The 18,185-nt window shown below is 43.5% G+C and overlaps 1 protein-coding gene across 1 annotated transcript in view; it reads left to right on the top strand.

Annotated features, from left to right (window-relative positions):
• LOC104562671 (multiple epidermal growth factor-like domains protein 6) overlaps positions 1–18,185 on the top strand; it is a 191,789-nt gene that overhangs the window by 161,313 nt on the left and 12,291 nt on the right. The window contains exons 23-30 of the mRNA XM_062005292.1: positions 4,090–4,218; positions 7,257–7,385; positions 12,075–12,203; positions 13,840–13,968; positions 14,441–14,566; positions 15,569–15,697; positions 15,864–15,992; positions 17,074–17,205. Coding sequence (XP_061861276.1) covers positions 4,090–4,218; positions 7,257–7,385; positions 12,075–12,203; positions 13,840–13,968; positions 14,441–14,566; positions 15,569–15,697; positions 15,864–15,992; positions 17,074–17,205 — 1,032 coding nt within the window. The remainder of the gene's footprint in view (positions 1–4,089; positions 4,219–7,256; positions 7,386–12,074; positions 12,204–13,839; positions 13,969–14,440; positions 14,567–15,568; positions 15,698–15,863; positions 15,993–17,073; positions 17,206–18,185) is intronic.

Genomic DNA, 18,185 nt, shown 5'->3' with positions numbered 1-18,185 from the left:
AAAGTTTTGGGCCTGGCTTCTTAGGCTTGGTACTGAAGGGAGCTCTGGGAAAACCTGAATTTTCCACCAATATATGTATTTTAAAACTCAAACCTTGGTAATATGTAGACCCATGTAGAGAGCTTTCTGTAACTCCATAGGTTGTCTAAAGGATTAAGAGACCATGGGAAAGAAACGCTTTTATTTCTATTCAGGAAAAGATAGGAGAACAGTTCACAGAATCACAGAAAGTTAGGGGTTGGAAAGGTCCTCTAGAGATCATCTAGTCCAACCCCCTGCTAAAGCAGATCCACCTTGTAGAGATGTTTCAGTGAGGCAGCTCTTCAATTCTTGGACACCAGGCAAGAAACAGATGCTCAACTCCAAAACCAGGTTTCTCTTCGCCCTAATTGGTACTTTCATCTTTATCCTTACAAGAAATGAGAAGAGGTGCTGTTGGAATCATGTTAATGTTATATGATTTCTAAAATGAAATCTGTAAGTTGCTCTGACAAAGGCTGAGAGATTTCCCTCTGTGGCCGTGTTGCATTTCCCAGTGTTTTTGGGGGAAATGTGGAGGTTGCTCACAAATCTGTCTTGTTTTACCCATTAGCGATTCTGGTTATGTAGATTTTGGTTAATTGAGTCAACAGCTGATATTTTATCTCCGTGAAATTATGTGTTTGGACTGTGGACTGATTGGTATGGATTGACTATGAATGATTAGCTCTGTGTGGATGGCATAATATCTGCCTACAGACCCCTACTTCCAGCTGAAATAAATCAGCACAAATCGTATTTATTTCCATTGATTTCTGCCTCACGCTGCAGCTGAGAGCCTACTCCAGAGCCTTGTGTCTTAAGGAGCCATTTCACTTCTTCTCTGTTTTCTCATTTAGATGTAAAAGAAGCCGGTAGCAGTGCTCTGAAGTTGATTCTCAATGTAAATGGTGCTTTCCGTTGCAGCCTGCAGCAGCGGCCGCTGGGGACAGCGCTGTGAGAAGCCCTGCGTCTGCAACAACAGCGACGGCAGCTGCCATCCCGTCACCGGCTCCTGCTTCTGCCAGCCGGGCTTCACCGGCAAACACTGCCAAAGGAGTAAGTCACCGCTCGGTCAGCACAGGGAAACTGCAGATCTGAGCGGTGGAAATGGTGTTTTCCCTGATGGTCTCCCCCAGGGAGAGCTCCAGGCTGCAAGGTCTCCGGCCTGCCCGGCGCATCCCAGGGCTCTCGGCTTCCATCCGGGTTAGACAGTTGCCCTAATCTGGACTCCAGAAAAGCTATTTTCAGACTTGCTATTTTCATCAATTTTTAATGTTAAGACCTCGTGTGAGTGATAGGATTGATGTGTATTTGGCTTATGGGTTTGCACTGCCTATTTCCATATTGGTTTTATTTATCTGGTTTTAGGTCTGTGTTTTTCCTTCATAAATGTTTTTTAAAGACCAGGCATATCTAAATGCTTCATGTGTACATAACTGAGGCAAAATCAGGAAGATTTAGGGTCCTCTATTTATTAAGAACAAAAATGCACAATGATCTTACCAGAAGCCCGTGATCTCCACTAATCTGTCTGTAACAGAGGTCAATAGCAGAAGCCTTTAGAGGGTAAAAATCAGGCATACAGATAATTCTTGATATCTTATTCCAGGTTGCATCAATTTGTCACTCAGGAGCTTCCTGAGACAGAAGCAATATCTCTCTATTTAATATAACTTGATCTTTTTTTCCTATTTCCTTTCTGATTCCATACAGTCATTTACTATCTACTTCATCTTGTGACAATAAGTTGCAAAGTTAAGCTGCTGCTGCTATTATTATTACTATTAGTAGTAGTAATAGTATGGATGTTGTTAAATAGAATACATATTTTATTGAGTTATTTAAGAATCTTAAAGTAGCACAGATGTAGCTACCAGAGTCTCTGCAGCATAGGCAGAATTAACTACTTTTGTCACACAGACATGTCATAACAATTAATCTGGAAAAGTGACCTAAGACAAAAACCCTGGAAAGTTGCTCTTACAGCTCTTGTTGCTGTTGGCACAGAGGGAATGGAAGGACAGTTAGTTGGGAAGACCGGCTTCCAGAGAAAGAGTTGCCAGCTCCACTTCTCTTTTGCTCTTGACCTCTCTCTCAACAGCATCTCTGCAGATAGAAACTAGCCAAATAGCTGGTTGTAATCTTCTCTGGCAAGGTAATCAGTGAGGCTATTGCCACAGACAACGTGTCAGCCTCTATAATTTTCTGTCTATGAGTTTTCTGGGTTTTTCAGTCTGTGTTTTACCTCACTTCAGTTGAGTGTGTGTGCATGCATATGTATACATATGTATGCATGATGATGAAAGCCATAATTCTTCCCTGAACATTTTATGCTGCTTGGGAGGTGAGATCTTTACTGTTCCTGGAGGGCTCCTCTGCTCCTGAGGCAGTGTTAGGTTAGTGGTTAGACTTGATGATCTTAAAGGTCTTTTCCAACCAAAGCAATTCCATGAGGCATCCCAAGCTCTTGCTGCAGGTTGGGCCCTTTCCCTTTGCAGGCAGATTCCCTGGTGGGTGAGTGGATCTTGGCCAGCATTGCAGCAGCCTGTGCTTGCTTGAGCAGAGAGCAGCTTCTCTGAGATGTGGACTGAGAAATCATTTGTGAAGTGCACTGACCCATTGCCATCACCTTGAAAGTCTCAGCTGTGTTTTTCTTACATAGATTATCTGGATTCTCACTGAAATTTCAAGTGAAATACAAACACTGAGGAGGATCAAGCTTTGAAGGCACAAGTGCACTTCCATATACTTATTTATTGAACTAGTGTAGGAGGGAAGATGCACAATGATCTGCAGCTTTGGGAACAGGAGGTGAAGCAAATGGGATTTTGCACTCATTCAACCTTGGGACTGAATTTCACCTGTTAAGTGCAAAAAAATACATTCAAACAACTCCACACTTACACAATGACACGTTTCCAACAGACGATTGACAACAAAAATACAAAAGGTACTTTGCTATCCTTCTATCTCCTATCCCAACTTTAACCTTTCTGTGAGACCCAGGGGTTAGCTTCAATTATCAGAGCATCACTAAGCTGCAGGAGCAACCAAATTCATGCCAACTCCAATCTCTGCCCACCTAAATCTCAAATAGGTCACACCAAACCCACCCCTTTATTCCAGACATGAAAACAAAGAGAACTCTCGTTATTTTCTGTTCTCTGTGATTCATTCCAGATTCCCTGCAAATCACTCTGTTGATGTGAATGCTAAAATCACACACTTTTGAAAGGAGATCTGGCAATAATCTATGTAACTCACTTAGAGAGGACTTCACAAGACCTTCAAACCTGGGTAAATGCCCTGTAATGGTGTGTTTAGCCAAGGATATCTCTGTATTTCAGCTTGTCCAAAACATCTAATGCGAATTAGGCAACTGGCCTTATTCTTAATTGATTTTCCTATAATCTTGGAAGAAATTATTTTCGTTTTCAAGTGTTGTTTTCTTTCTTCTGGTATTGAGTACCATGCAAATCTTTTAAAACTTCTTGCATTAACTGCTGAGGAAATGTAATTGTTAATCTGTCCCCCAGATGTAACGTTTTCCACTTCAGTTTTTCAAAGCAGAGCCTGAAAGTGAAGCGTGCAGCCTTCAGTTCAGAGCTTTCTGAAGGAAGCTACTACATTTCATATTTTCTCCAGTGTTCTGGGGAAGGAAGATTTACAGAAAAATGAAGGCTAGGGCCTTAAAAGGAGAAACTGGGAGCTTTCCCCATCCTGACTGATGAAGTCCTGCAGGAGATGGTGCACATAAAGAAACTCCAGATCAGCGTGCAAAGTGTCATCAAGCAGAACCTGTGAAGTAGCAGGCTTTGCAGCTATCAAGTGATGTTAGTTTTCTGTGCAAAATCTAGTCTTTCAGCATCCTGGGGTTTTCCTAAAATAGTTTTTAATAAAAATAGCCCAACTCACCTGAACCCCAAGGTCGGTTTGAAGGCATTACCGTTATGCCATGATTCTTCTTTTGGAAATAGCAAGGATTCCCATGTATCTGAAAATTCCCCGTTGATCCCCTGATCTGCTCCAGAATTAACCCATCATCTGGTTTTGATTCCTGTGCTACAGGATGCCCCCAGGGAAGCTTTGGCCCGAGCTGCAAGTACAGCTGTCAGTGCCAGAACGGAGCTGCCTGTGACCACGTGAGCGGAGCCTGTACCTGCGCCGCAGGCTGGACAGGGACCTTCTGTGAGAGAGGTACTGCTGCTCCCCCTGGCTTCTTTTGGGATTGTGAAGGTGGGGAGTGGTTCTCTGCAGAGAGCTGGTTTTATTTGAATCAGGCACTGTAAATTGCAAACCATTGAACTTTAATCAGAAGACAATACTGAAAAGTGCTGTTCCATTCCTGACTCAGCAAAGCTTTTTGCTGGGTGGCTGGTGTTGGGCACATGTTTTACAGTGGTTAAAATTAGATACAAGCTTAAGACTCCTGCTAGATCACATCTTCATGGAAAGACTCTCTTTTTCATCAAAGTGTAATCCTAATGTTTGTACACTGAGCAGAAAGACGTTTGTTACCCTTGCTAGTTTCTAGTGCCTCTCTGAAACGTTTTAAGAGAAAAACATCGATCTGTGCATTTTCCCAAAGCAACTATTTAAAGATAGATACACTTTTAACTTTAATAAGTCCAAGAGATCATTTTCTGTTAACTGATCATTTGGTAAAATTTTGGGAAGGTTGGACTGGACTCAAAATTACACAACAGTGTAACTGTGAGTCAGTCTGCAGCCTCGTCTCAGGAGGTTGCTGTCATGCTGCATTGTTCTGCAGAGCATAAGGAGTACGGTCTTGCACACAACAGAAGCAGCACCTAGTCAGTCAGACCTCGTGAAAGATATCTAATTGTAAATGGTTAAAGATTCTGCAAATGATGATCGTTAAACCAGAGTCATAATTGTTTTACTGAGAAAGCAGCTTTAAGGAGCCAGTTTATACAAAGGTGGTATTAGAGCTGTGAAGGGGCAGCGGCAGCTCGCGCAGGCAGTGGCTGCCCTCTGATGGGAAGGGAGGAGCTCCACAGCCTTACCAAGGATGCAGCAGAACACTCCACTGCCTCAGCTTCAGAAATGGCTTTTTGTTCCCCTCTCATTCTTCCCAGAAATTATTACTCAAGCACTCTTTTCAGAGTTCTGCTGCATGGTCTGCCTCATAATTTATCATATCTCCACTGTGCCCCTTTTAAAAAATGCTTTAGTTGAGCTCTGTTCTCAGGAGTCTATCCTCTATTTTTAATTAGTATTTCTTATTGGAGAAGCAATACAGTTCTCTGTGTTGTGATGTAAATCTTTTCCTTCCAGCAGTAATCAAAACGAGGACAAAGCAGCCAAATATCCTTTGCCAAAATAGGTGTGAGGAATATGAAGAAGCTTGGGTGATATCTGTTGGGAACAAAACTGCAAGTCTCAGCCTCCAAATCACTCATGTTGGACATTTTTATCTTTTTTTTAATTCCTGAAATAAGACTGTTGTGAGGAGAATAGAATTTAGCACTTGCTGTTCGTAAGACCTTGTTTTCTACATGTTTTCTCTCAAGCAGACGAGGTGTTTGCTCTGAGCTGACTTGTGTTACCTTTTCACATAGAGAGTTTCAGCCAGAATGGTTTGGCTGCTTCCAAAAGATGAAGAGGGAGGAAAACGTGTGGGTGGTTTGCCCTTGGTGGAACCTTCTTGGCACCTTTTCTCTGAGAAGCTGTAGCACTTCTGTTTTTAGCGACTCAGAGACTGGCAGGGTTTCCTTCTGGCAGGGATGTGCTTTTTGCCGTCCTCTTGGCAATCCACCCACATTGGCCAAGCTCTGTGCCTTGCAGACAACAACGTAGAGATTGAGACCTGGCGCGGCTGCCTTGCCTTGGACTTCTCACATGCTGCTGCTGCCTGATCCCTGGGCTGGGAAAGAATTTTCCATCATCACAGAAATGTTGAAACTGAAACTTTTGCAGCCTTCTAAGTTCAGACTCCTAGAAGAAGGCAGCACCTTACAAAATCTAATATTGATTAATAGTGATAGTTAATATTAATATCAGCCCGGCACAATGAGCACGTTGGAGCCTGCAGTCATTGCTTCAGTTATTTTACATGGTGGCAGCATAGGATCCCAAGTCAAGGTGAAGCTGCAGAAGATGCAAAATTTGCCTTTGGGGTTTTTCAGGGGATTGGTGCTCTTTTTCAAGGTGGGAACAAACTACTGCTATTTCTCTTCTTTGATTTGTTACCTGCAGCATGAAGGAGGGCTTTATAGGTTTATATGCCAGTCCCTTTTGCAAAATGTCCTTTCACTGGCCATTTCCAAGCTCTTTATTTGCCCCAAATATCCTTAATCTCCTCTTCAGGTTTATTAACACTCTTAATGTAATTTCAGCCCTCGCTGAGTCTCAGCATTGGGCTTTTGTAGTATCTTTCTTTATTTTGAGGTTAGCCAGGCTTATCCAGCTTAGTCTGCCTCTGTGGATGCACACTAGCAACTGTAGAAAGCCCTTGGAGGATTTATGGTCAAGTGAGCCTGTAATTGTCATTTTGAGCATTTGTGTTACCAGCTGATGTGCTGCAGTGCCTTGGCATGTAAAACCAGTGTTCATCCCCTGGTGATGCAGTAAACCTAAGGGAAAAGTACCATCATGCTTGAGTCTGCCATGGTGTTTGAGGCAGGGGTGATGCCTCAGTCGTGTTTCAGTTTTAGATGAATCAAGGCAAACCTTTCAGTTCTCTGGACCCAAGTCTGGTGACCCAAGACTTTCCATATGATTCATTGAAAAGAGCATGAAGAGTGGAGACCTTGTGGTGGCTCAGGAGGTATTTGCTGTGCAGTAGTGTGTCCCTATGTAACTTGCCTATCAGTAACACAGATAGCAACCAAAGACACATCATCATCCACCAGCACAGGGCAGTTTCACCTCCTCAGAGTCATCTCCACCAACTATCATTCAGTCATACTGTTACCTCTCCAGTGCTGACATGATCACAGAAAATAATAATGGGTAAGAATAAAACTATAAAGCCACTTTTTTTTTTTTTTCTGGAAGAAAACCAGACATTTCTGAAGGTGTTAAGTGCCTGATCAGCTCTACTGAAAGAACCTTGGGCATGTTGAACCTTGGGCATTTGGCTCGGGAGCATAGTCACAGAGTGACGGGGGGGGGATGAGCAGCACCCCACGTTTTCACATCTCTAAGCTTGATTTTATACAATGAAAAAACCCACAGGAACTCTGTTAAAAATGAACGTTTTGCATTTTCAGCTTGTCCAGATGGATTCTTTGGGCTTGACTGCCACCAGGTGTGCAAGTGCAAGAATGCTGCTGGCTGCGACCACATCCTGGGAACGTGCCGCTGCCTCCCGGGCTGGCTGGGAGAGACCTGCGAGCAGCGTATGTATGGCTACACTCACCAGCGCTCTTCACAAACCATTTAAGCTTCTGACTAACATGGATTTCTTAAGAGACATGGCTTTCTTCTGGGAATGTAGGATGACCTACTACAGTACAATTTTAGATAGGTCACATTCTTTTCCAAAGATACCAAAAAAGGGAAAGGTTTTTGGTAGCTGTGTAAATAATCAACTTGGTTTTTTCCTTTAACTCCTGTGGGCACCCAGGAAATATTATAAGCATCAATTTTTAAATAGCAGAGCTGTCTCATCCCATATAACAAGTCTCTGCTTTTTATTTCTGTGCAACATTAGGAGATGAAATGTTGTATCTCTGTTTCTAGTGGGTCTCATCTGGTTTTCAGTTTGAGAGTGACAGACTCCAAGTGTACAAAGTGGGAAAAATCAGAGCTGGGACTATTTTGTTATTTGAGCATGAAAAGCTGGTTGTTTTGTTTTGTTTTTTTTTTTACCTAGTTCTTAGAAAAGTTATTGATTTAAAAAGTAAAAGTCAACATCCTAGATTTTCACAAGTATGGGTTATCCTACAGACTTTAAGCTGATAAGGTGTTTTGTGTGATTGTGTGTATGCTTGTATAAAACTGACTCTTCTGAGAAAGTGTTCACTGAATTTTATGGGAAATTAAATTGTTATCTTTAGTTACATGACATTACAGATGGAGATCACTGAGGCTGTTTGTGAAATTTAGCAAATACGTTTTGGTTTTGTAAGACTTTCAGATTTTAGCCTCTCAACTTCCTAATTTCACTTCAGGACAAGGGCATGGACCATACTTCCTTTTGAAAACAGGACTGCTATCTGCATGACTGTGTTGTAGAGCTGGGATCCAAAGCAGCTTCATAGGGAGCTTTATTGTTAGTGAACACTTCTGTAAGACTTGTGAATTCGCAGGTTGTGGGTTTCTGCAATAGAGTATTGATTTCATTTAAAAAGTAGAGAGAAAGGTTACTTGTATTGAAACAGTTCCATTCTCCACCTGTAAACCATGTTATAGCAGTGCTGTTTGAGGACTGTACTTGCTCTTCATGAGATATTTCCCTCAGTTGTCCCTACCACACAACACAACCTGTCTTCAAAAAGGGCTTCTGCAAAATCTGCTTCTCTTTTGATTTACAGGAGGGTCAATGCTGGTGAATCCTTTCACTTTTAAGATATTTCTGCAAACATCCCACTGTTTCAGTCCTTTTTCCTCTCCCAGGAACACTTGCTGCTTTGTCTCCCAATACCTGGAGATGGTGGTGTTAATCCTCCCCTGTGGGTGTAAAGTTAGTGAGCTGACTGTGAAATAACTGGAGAGCCAGAGCCATACAGTAGAATATAAAAGGTGCTGCTGAACAGGTATAATGTTTGCTTCTGGGTCACAGCCCACCTTTACTGCCTTGCAGCAGAGCCATGGCATTAGCAATGTGTCACCTTGGCCCTTCCCCATTCCTTAGGGATGAGAAGCTTTGTTCCTATGTATTTAATTAAATTCAGTTAAGAAACACAGCTCTTTGTTAGTGGCCTTCTGTGCCTTCCTTTCCTTGCATGAGGAAAAAAAGCCCCTATTTATTCTGTTATGCTACAGCCATTAGAGCTTTATGCCACATTGATTTATTCCTCAAGCTGGTAAAGATGCCAAAGCCTCTAAGGTCTGTTTTGCTTGCAAGTTAAAGAGCAGGGACAGTTAACAGTGCAAAGGGTTAACCTCCTTTTCTCTTGGCTAAATGATGAATCTTCATTAAGATTTTAAGTCTGGACCTCAGCCACACCACTCAGGCTGCTCAGAGTAAGGCATCCATGGAGCAGAGTCATCAGCACTCCTCATCCTTGTTTGGGTGTTTAATATTCACATTTACAGGTTCCTGGGACTCGCCAGCTCTAGCAGCTGGAAGGACACCACTTGTATTCAAGTAATCAGGTTGCAGGCAATATGCTAGAGGATATTGAAGAATAATTTTGACATCATGAGATTTGAATTGATCTGAAGGTGACCATGCAGTGCATTTTATACACTTATATCTAATTATGGGCAACACAGACAGTAATGCCTTTTGTTGAAGCTGACCCACGCTTTCCATTACAAGATGGTGCTTTTCAATTGCTTGTAAATGAATTATATTCATCAGGGATGAAATCAGCTCTGCCTCAGTTTAAGTTTGTGTTTGGCGATTTCTTTCTTTTGGGAGGTTTGTTTGAGTGTCCACCTAAGTTACTTTAGGTTTCCAAGAAAGAGATTTAAAAAAAGTATGTTGCTCATGTTTTGTCTGTTAAAGAAACTGTTTCATCGAGTGTCACAATGCCTCAGTGACACAGAAATGAGGACTTGACATTTGGCACCTCTTTATGCCAGAGATGTAACCTTCCTTTCTGTCTACAAACTTGTCCAAATTTTAATGTCTCAAAAAAAATGAAAAAGGGAAAAACTCATGTTGCAGATGATCTGTAGCAACTGATCACAATCCAGCATCTGCATTTTGCCTTGATTCTGTTTGTACTGAAAACAACTCTTTCTGGAGCTGGTGGAGCTCAACAGGATCTTCACAGTAGCAGTTCCTCGTGGTAAAACAGAGACCACACTGCTTTGCAAAGCAAATGAGTACAGAAAGATGGGCTCTGCTAGAGTGTGTGCTCAGGAGTGCTGACAACCAGGGCTTTCACATTTCCTGGTGTGTGAGCACTTGACTTTGCAAATTCCCGGCTCTTTTAAAGCCAAAACGTCATTTCAAGGAGACTAATCCACAGGAGCTGCATGAAATCAAAGTTTCTGGGCACATTACAGAGTCCTAGTGCCTATCATTCCCTATGCTTCCAGGTACTGTGGATGGCTGTTGAGTTCCAGTCTGGAAGAAAATCTCCAGTTTCAACATGTTCTTTACTTTGTGTCCAAAAAGAGATTTTAAAGATTGCCAATGAGTAAATCTTCCCCATACACACTAAAGGCATGAAGAGCAAGATTTCAAAGCAGGAAGAAATCTAGTACTTTAAACTTTTCTATTACTTCTTCCCTTTGCACTCATTGTGAAGAAAGGAGAGGGCTCAGGAATGTTTGTACATTCCGTTGAGGAACTTCATCAAACAGCATCGATATACCCCCCGGTTGTCTTAAAAGTACCTTGATGATTAGGATCATCCTACCAAGAAGCTAAAATCCATTTGTGTCCACCCAATAGAATAAAGAACACTTTCTGTTCCAGAAATTTCTACTTTCTTACCAGAAATTTCACTGGAAAACTCTTTGTCTTGTCTGTACATGCAAGAAGAGCTTTGCACACATACTCCAAAATCCTCACACGAACTACTAGTAACCAGTCAGGGGACCTGGTTATGAGCTGGTTTTTCCTTTGGCTTGGTTATGATATAGTTCTGGTCTGTATTGTGGAAATGTTTAGCTCTGCTCCCAAAACTGAGCCAGAGCTCTGTAGGATGGGCTGAACTTTTAACTTGGCAACCAAGCTTCATTTGCAGAACAAACTTTTAACTGTGATAGGACTGTGATCCTGCTTTTTCTTGTGGTTTCAATGTGAATGGGGGTCCAAGTGATGACAAAAATTAACACTGTTGAGAAGAAGTCCTGGGAGAAATGATGTCTGTGAGAACAATGTTGAGAAGCATAAAGTCCTCAGATGAGAAGAAAAAGGTTGACAGTGGGTCAGAACTGTCAACCAAGTTCACCCATAAGGTCAAGATGGTTTCACACCTCCATCAATCCCCAGGCACATGTACTCCTGCAGCATTACATCGTGTTCTGTGCACTGACACCCTCTAAGGGACAGGGGTTTTGGTGAAAAGTCATCATCTGGATCTGATCTTGTGAGATGTCATGGTCAGTGAGCGCAGGATGCTTTTCTGGAGCAGGGCTTTTTTTGCCTCTCCAGCGCATGCCAGTAGTGCTTCAGGGATGAGGAGCTCTGACAGCTTCATATAGGTGAAGGAGAGCCTCTGCAAGGCAGGCACAAAACCATGCAAAGAGGCTACCCATTTCATCAGCTTGTTTTGGTTTTTGGGGTTTTTTTTAGTAGTATCTGAAGAAAACAAGGTAGCAGTACTGTCTGTTTTCCACCATTTAAAGCTATCCAAATCTCTAGTGCAATGGGGACTGTAGGAATTTTATCACTACCATTTTTCATAGGCAACAGCACTGAAAATGGAGCTGCAGCAAGTGTACATTTGCGAGATGGCTGTGTTAAGTTTTCACCTGGGAGCCAGCTGCTTAACTGAATGCATTGAAAATATCACCCCTCTCTGACCAAAGAATGAGACTCTGGGTGAGGGAAGGCATCCAGCTGTGAAAAATGAACACTGAAAACAATGAAGTTGTCAGGTCTCTTACTAGGATGCAAATAAATGCCCGGACTGTCAAGCTGGTGGTTCTGTTCTGCTGGGCCATTAGTTTAGCACAAAGACATTCTGCAGGGCAGGGGATGACAGCTGATCCATCACCCCCACGATCCTGCCCTGTGATAAAAACCTCTTCAGAACGTGCTATGAGACACATTTTTAAGCCATGTTGCTTAGTGTCAGATGTTGTTAATATATGGACTTAGGTGCCCCTGTGATGTGAAAATTGGGTTGCTGGAACCTAGTTTCAAACTGGTTTCCCCAGTACTCAATTGTGTCTCAGGTTTTGTCTGTGTAATGTTCCTTTGATGCCTCTTGATGGGGTTTTATGGACTTTTCTCCTTGCAGCCTGCCAGGGGAACAAGTATGGGCCAGGCTGCAGCCACACTTGTCAGTGTCACAATGGAGCATTCTGTCATCATGTAACTGGGACCTGCCTTTGTAGCCCAGGGTGGAAAGGAGCCACTTGCCAAGAAGGTACAGTCCAAATTCAAATCCCTGATGAAAGGTTACAGGAGGGAAGAATGAAACTTCAGGGGTCTTCATTACTGTTTTAGTCATCAGCTCATTGCTCTGTGTTGTCACTGGTTTTGTATCTGCACAGTATCATGACTTGGTCCATTATTTGAGTCTGTGATGCTATGTTGCAGGGGCTTGGTGTAGGAGCTCAGCATGTGCAAGGCAGAGAGGGCTGAAATACAATCATAAACTGGAAAGAGAGTTGGTTTTGAAGGCTGTCTGATTAAGGGAGAAAAGAACCATAAAACTCCCATTTATGACACTGAAATGAAACTCTTGTTTCTTTTCTATGGCCTGCTTTACTATCCCATGCACTCAACTGATCCACGTCATTACCGTATGCTGTTCCAGACATAGGCTAAATCCAGAACATGTGAAAGGCATTGGGACTCCCAGCCTTGGCAATTAGACCAACATGTGTAACTCAAACACAAGCCTGGCTCCAAGGAACCTTAAGAAAAGAGGCTGGCAAAGAAAGGCTGCACTGAGGCTTATGTTACACATCTTAATCCCCTGCATCCAAGCTGCTAGAGAAAGTCTGCCCATCTCTGTTGCAGAAGGCTGCCCTTTCTGTGCCTCCCTCACGAGGCACCTGGCTCTGTAAGCAGTGCTCCACAGCTGGAGATGCTGCTGGGGATGCTCCTGAGTGAGCTGGGGTTTGGAGTCAGCACCTGCAGTTTATCCAGGGCACAGTTAAGGAAAGGGGATGAAAGCTGGCAGGGGTAAAGGAATTCATAAATTAAGTGTGTCCCACTTTAAAACGTAATGTGAAGAGCTCCTTCCATGAAGGAATGAGAAATTGCAAAGGCACCAAACTCTTCTTGATAACAGGACCTAAAATTTTCTGGTTTATGTGAAGGTCTCAAACACAAAACCAAAGAAAAGCTGTTGTCAAACATGAAGATGTTGTCAAACAGATCCTTTGTCTCTAAAGATACGTTAGGGATTTAATTTCTCTTTGGAAATGAGGAGGTAGAATAAGTGAGTAAAGCCGAGTGAGCCGTCCTCAGGCGATTGTGCTTTTGCAGAGTGAAAACTTGATCCTGTTAAGATCTTAAAAGGATGCTTCTCTGGCACATGATAGAGGTGGTTGTTTTGTGCCAAAAAAATAGAAGGTTCTATCTGTAGAAAGTGGGTGTGATGAGAACTAATAAACTTGCTTAATTAAAATTAGGTAAACTGCGAAATGTCATCAGCCAGCTGCGGGTAGCATGATCAATTAGAGAAGAAGTTGGGATTTTAAGAGGATTCTACAAAGACATTCTGAAAACAGAGAAATCAATGACTCCAGTCAATGTTAAGAAAGCTGGTAGGAACCAAGAGATGGGTTTTGTAGGTGCACAGAGGAAAACGTGAGACCATTTGGTAGGTCCATAACACACTTCATCACCTATTTTGTTCACAGACCAGTTTTACAATTGGTCTGTGTAATTCCTTATCAATTTTGTCCCATTTTTACTCAGTTGTACCTCCCACAGCATCTCCACAATCACCAGGGGGAGAAAGGTTGTAAGGTGGGAAAGGTTGTATTTGACCTGCATCTTTCTCCTGCACTTCTTAATGGAAGGCTTTCTGTCCTGCCTCCTCTTTGCAGCCTGTCCTTCTGGATGGTACGGTGCAAACTGCCTCCAGCGCTGCGGCTGCCACGGCCAGGCCACATGTGACCGTGTGACGGGCCAGTGCCTGTGTCCCCAGGGTTGGACAGGGATAGTGTGTGAGCTGGGTGAGTCTCATATCCTCCAGCACCTTGTTTCAGTTGCTCTGCAAGGAAGTTCATTGTGGAGAAGTCTGGTTTGAGACAGCACAGATTAAAAAAAAAGAGGGAGAGGCAAAGGGCTGGAAAGCAACGGGTGTGGAGAGGTGCAAAAAACTAGATTGTTTAGTCAGAAATGAGAAGACTGAGGGGAGATGTGAGATTGGCACTTGAACATACCATGGTGCTAGAAACTTGCTGAAGAGGTGAGGGGAATAAGTTCTTCTCTGTCCTGTGGGGACAGGGAAGATACGTAGTGAACTCAATTTGAGGAGATAAAAGAAATCCTCCAACAGGAAAAGGAGAAAATTATGTATTTCTAGAGAGGCTTCAACATATCCTCATGAAGGTTGCTAGCACCAGTTTAGGTGGCTCACCATTTTTCAGAATCATGGAGCCCCCCCATCCTGGTCCCCCATGGGTCTCACCTGTCTCATTTCAGAGTGTGGAGATGGGAGGCACAGAGAGGGCTGTGAGCAGAACTGTAGTTGCCACCACGGCCTTTGTGACCAGCACTCAGGGAAATGCATCTGTCATGCTGGCTGGACTGGGGATCACTGTGATGCTGGTAAGGGCCCTTCCTTCTGTGGATGCTTTGTTTTAACACTATCTGCTGCAATCAGCTATTTCTACCTCTGCAATATAAGGTCTGTTTCTATTTTGTGTCTTATTTTTTCAGTAGGCTGATAAATAATGCCAATGTGAACACTCACCCCAAATACATGCCCTTGTCTAAATCATTTCATCTCCTCTTTCTTCTGTTTCCTGCCTGCCAAGAAAATGCAAGCATTTTTCTACCTTATTAGGTACAAGGAAGAACATGTGAAAGGGAGTGAGTTGTAAGGAGAGTTTGCCACATCAGCCACATGCTGCTGCAGCTCTGTGGGTCATCGAGGGTAGCTCAGCAAATTGGCCTGTAATGGTTCAGATTGCATCTCTGTTACATAAAGTCCTGATTGCCCAAATTTGACGTAGCTGTCTGGCATGTTTAGATCCATGTAAATCCCTGAAATAGAAAACTCATAATCAAGAGGTATCAGATGACCTGAATTGTGCTGTCAGCTCAGCTGCTGAGGTGCTGTTATTTTCACAAGCCACGAGTGATTTTCAAATGTCTCCTGAGGGCTCCCAGAGTCTCAGCCACCAGCATGACCCACAAAGTCTTTCCAGGGCCCACTTTCTGATTCCTCAGCCCTCCCTTTCCCTTTCATCACTTTGCAAAGATCTGGGAGGTACAGAGCAGCCCGTGGACAGAGTGTATTTTCACTGTTCAAACACTTATCCTTCTGTCTGTGCATAGAAGGAACGGCATTGCCATCTCTGTAGGCACCAGCTGGATTTGTGCCCCAGCCTATGAATAAGTCTTTGCAAACTTTCACATGTGCACTCATTAACAGCCAGTGTTCAATGCTTTGAATGTTTCTAAGATCTCTTCCATTGATATTTTCTGGGTATGCAGTTTTTAATATCCTTTGCCATGTACAAGAAGAACAACACGGGCTCGCTGGCCAAGGGTGGGTTTTTCCTGTGAGGCAGGAAGAACTGTTGCTCTCTCTGCTTCCCCTCACAGTCTGCCCCTTGGGATTTTTTGGCAAGCAGTGTGAGGAGCAGTGTAACTGTGTACACGCCTTGTCCTGCCACCATCAGACCGGAGCGTGCCACTGTGAGAAAGGCTGGCGGGGGAGGCACTGTGACAAACGTGAGTGTCTGCTGGGCCTTCCAGGCATCCTCCCGCTCCCACCGTGCTCCGTGGGGTCAGTCTGGAGGTGCTCACAGGGATGGGTACAGCAGATGGCATTGAAGGGAGGTCACTTTGCACTGGCCTCTGCCCCATGCCCTAACCAGGACTGGTTGGCCTGTTTCAGCTTGCTCGCCTGGACGCTACGGCGTGGGCTGTGCCCTGCGGTGCCGCTGCCCCATGGGCACCCGCTGCCATCCCGTGACGGGCCACTGCGGCTGTCCCCCGGGAGCCACCCACCAGGCCTGCCACAAATGTAAGTCTGTTACAAGAATGCAAATACTTCCCTTGGAAATTAACTAGGAAATCATTGATTTCTGAAATAAAACCCTGATGACTTAACACCTGAAGAGGCAGGAGACAGCCACCTCACCGCAGTGAAGGTGGACAAGAGCTGCTCATCACACACCCAAGTAGTTTGACTGGTTGTGCTGGGCACAGTTTGAGCAGATGGGGTTTGTCCTCTGTAGATGTGCAGCTTTCAGGCTGGCAGGGTACAGCTGGATCAAAATTGACTGAGGAGGTGGCAGTGAAGCCCAGCTTGTGCCCATGGTCATCGCTGTGCCGTGGTTAAAGCAGCAGCTCTGCTTTCTGTGGGCCCTGTCCCGTGAGAGGCCGTCTATTCCTGCTGTCAGAGCTCATAGCAAAGTCAGTAGCTGTTTTTTATTCAGTGTTGAATTTGGCTGTCTGGAGCTATCTTTGAAAGCAGAGTCATTCTGTGACCCCTGCTGCATCATTTTGACTTTGTTTTTCCGTACCAAGTTTTACCTGAGCACTGCTTTAGCAAAAAGGAAACAACAAGAAGAATTTAAAGATTTGACAGTGGTGCCCCATATCTTCCACTAATGGATTCTAAATCCTAACCTACAGCTGGGGCAACTTAATGGAAGTGAGGCCTAAGAATTGGACGTGGAAAGTCCAAAACCTGTAGGCAATGTGGCTGTCAACAGGGAAAATGAAACGTGAAGATGTTGGTGCTAAAGTAGCTTTGCAAGTTTAAACTCCCTGCACAAGGTAGAATGTCTTTATCCACATGCCTGGTCTCTTGTGAATTATGCTGTTATTTTAGTCAATTTTACCTGACATTTCCCTATGATTTTTTCTAGTGACAAGAAAATTGTATCTCGCCCTTGACAGTTGGGCACAAATTGACTGAACAAAACAAAATCAAGCAGTGAAGTAACCCCCAAGTAAATGTAATAAATCCCAGGTCCCAGAGGAGAGCGTCGTTCTGTAGGCAGGGGCTTGATTTAATAAATTTGAGCTCGCTCTTTGTTTGAGTGCTATATTTACCAAGACAAATTTAATCTATTGGTTTACATTTCCTCTTCCCCAAGCTTGTCCACCAGGCACGTATGGTAAGAACTGTAACCGAGTATGTCAGTGCTCTGCTGAGAATGAGGAGTGTCACCCAGTGACCGGCGAGTGCATGTGCCGCCCGGGCTACCACGGGGCCCGCTGCAGCCCGCGTGAGTAGCTCTGTGTGTTGCCCCTTCTGAGCCAGGGCTGAGCGATGCAGAGGCATGTGTTGGTGCTTTTGAGTTCATCTGTGTCAGCTCCTTCAGTATTGACTGAGATGAAGTTAAGCGTAGGTTGGGTTAATTTGCTGTAATTAAAAATAGCTGTAGTTTTGCAAGGGATTAATTAATTAAAATGAAAAAGACTCATCCAGCAGCTAAATTCTTTCCAATTTCATGCCATGCTGAAGGGCATCAATATCATTCTCTGCATTTACACCTCCCATCTTCAGCTGTACCTGGATATCGTGTAGCTCTACCTAGGCTGAAAACCTTCCCAAAATCTCTGTGTGCTCAAGTAAGGACAAATGGTTATTAGAAAACAACGAGCTGCAACTGGCAATAAATCAAAGCGATCCATAAATTCACTGAAGTTGTAGGACCTTCAGAGGAACAATCAAATTAAACAAGTTGGTACTCTAGACTGAAAAATAGTGACTAGTGTAGAGCACAAAATGCCATTTGGCTGAACACTCCGTCATAAAAAATATGCCCCAGATCCACATGCCTCACGTCGGCATCCTGGGACATCTGTGAGATTGTTTCTGGTGGAATGTGGCAACTGATAGGAAACATATACCAAAGTATCCAATAAAGGAGACAGTTAATTACCTTTTTATTTACAACTTTAATTTTGGTTTTACTGTGTGGATTGTAATAGTCTCATTTTAAAAAACCCCTGTTGTCTTTCAAGCTCAGTCTTTCTCCCTTTGGTGAGGGCTGGTTTTCTTTTCTTAGGAATCCAGCACAGCTCTCTTTGGCTTACTTGCTTTTTTGGGTGACAATTTAGATATAGTGGCCAGCTGCAATCTCTGTGGCTCTAGTAAGGGTTAAACCTGTGATTTATTCCTCAAGTAGGAATGGGAAAGAGGCTCATTGTAGAGGTGGCCATTCGTATTGCCATCATGTCATCACAAGTTATTCTTTAAAAT

This window comes from Colius striatus, chromosome 12 (assembly GCF_028858725.1).
Source record: "Colius striatus isolate bColStr4 chromosome 12, bColStr4.1.hap1, whole genome shotgun sequence".
Lineage (NCBI taxonomy): Eukaryota > Metazoa > Chordata > Aves > Coliiformes > Coliidae > Colius > Colius striatus.
Note: the sequence above shows the minus strand (reverse complement) of the source record. Positions and strands in the feature narration are given on the sequence as shown.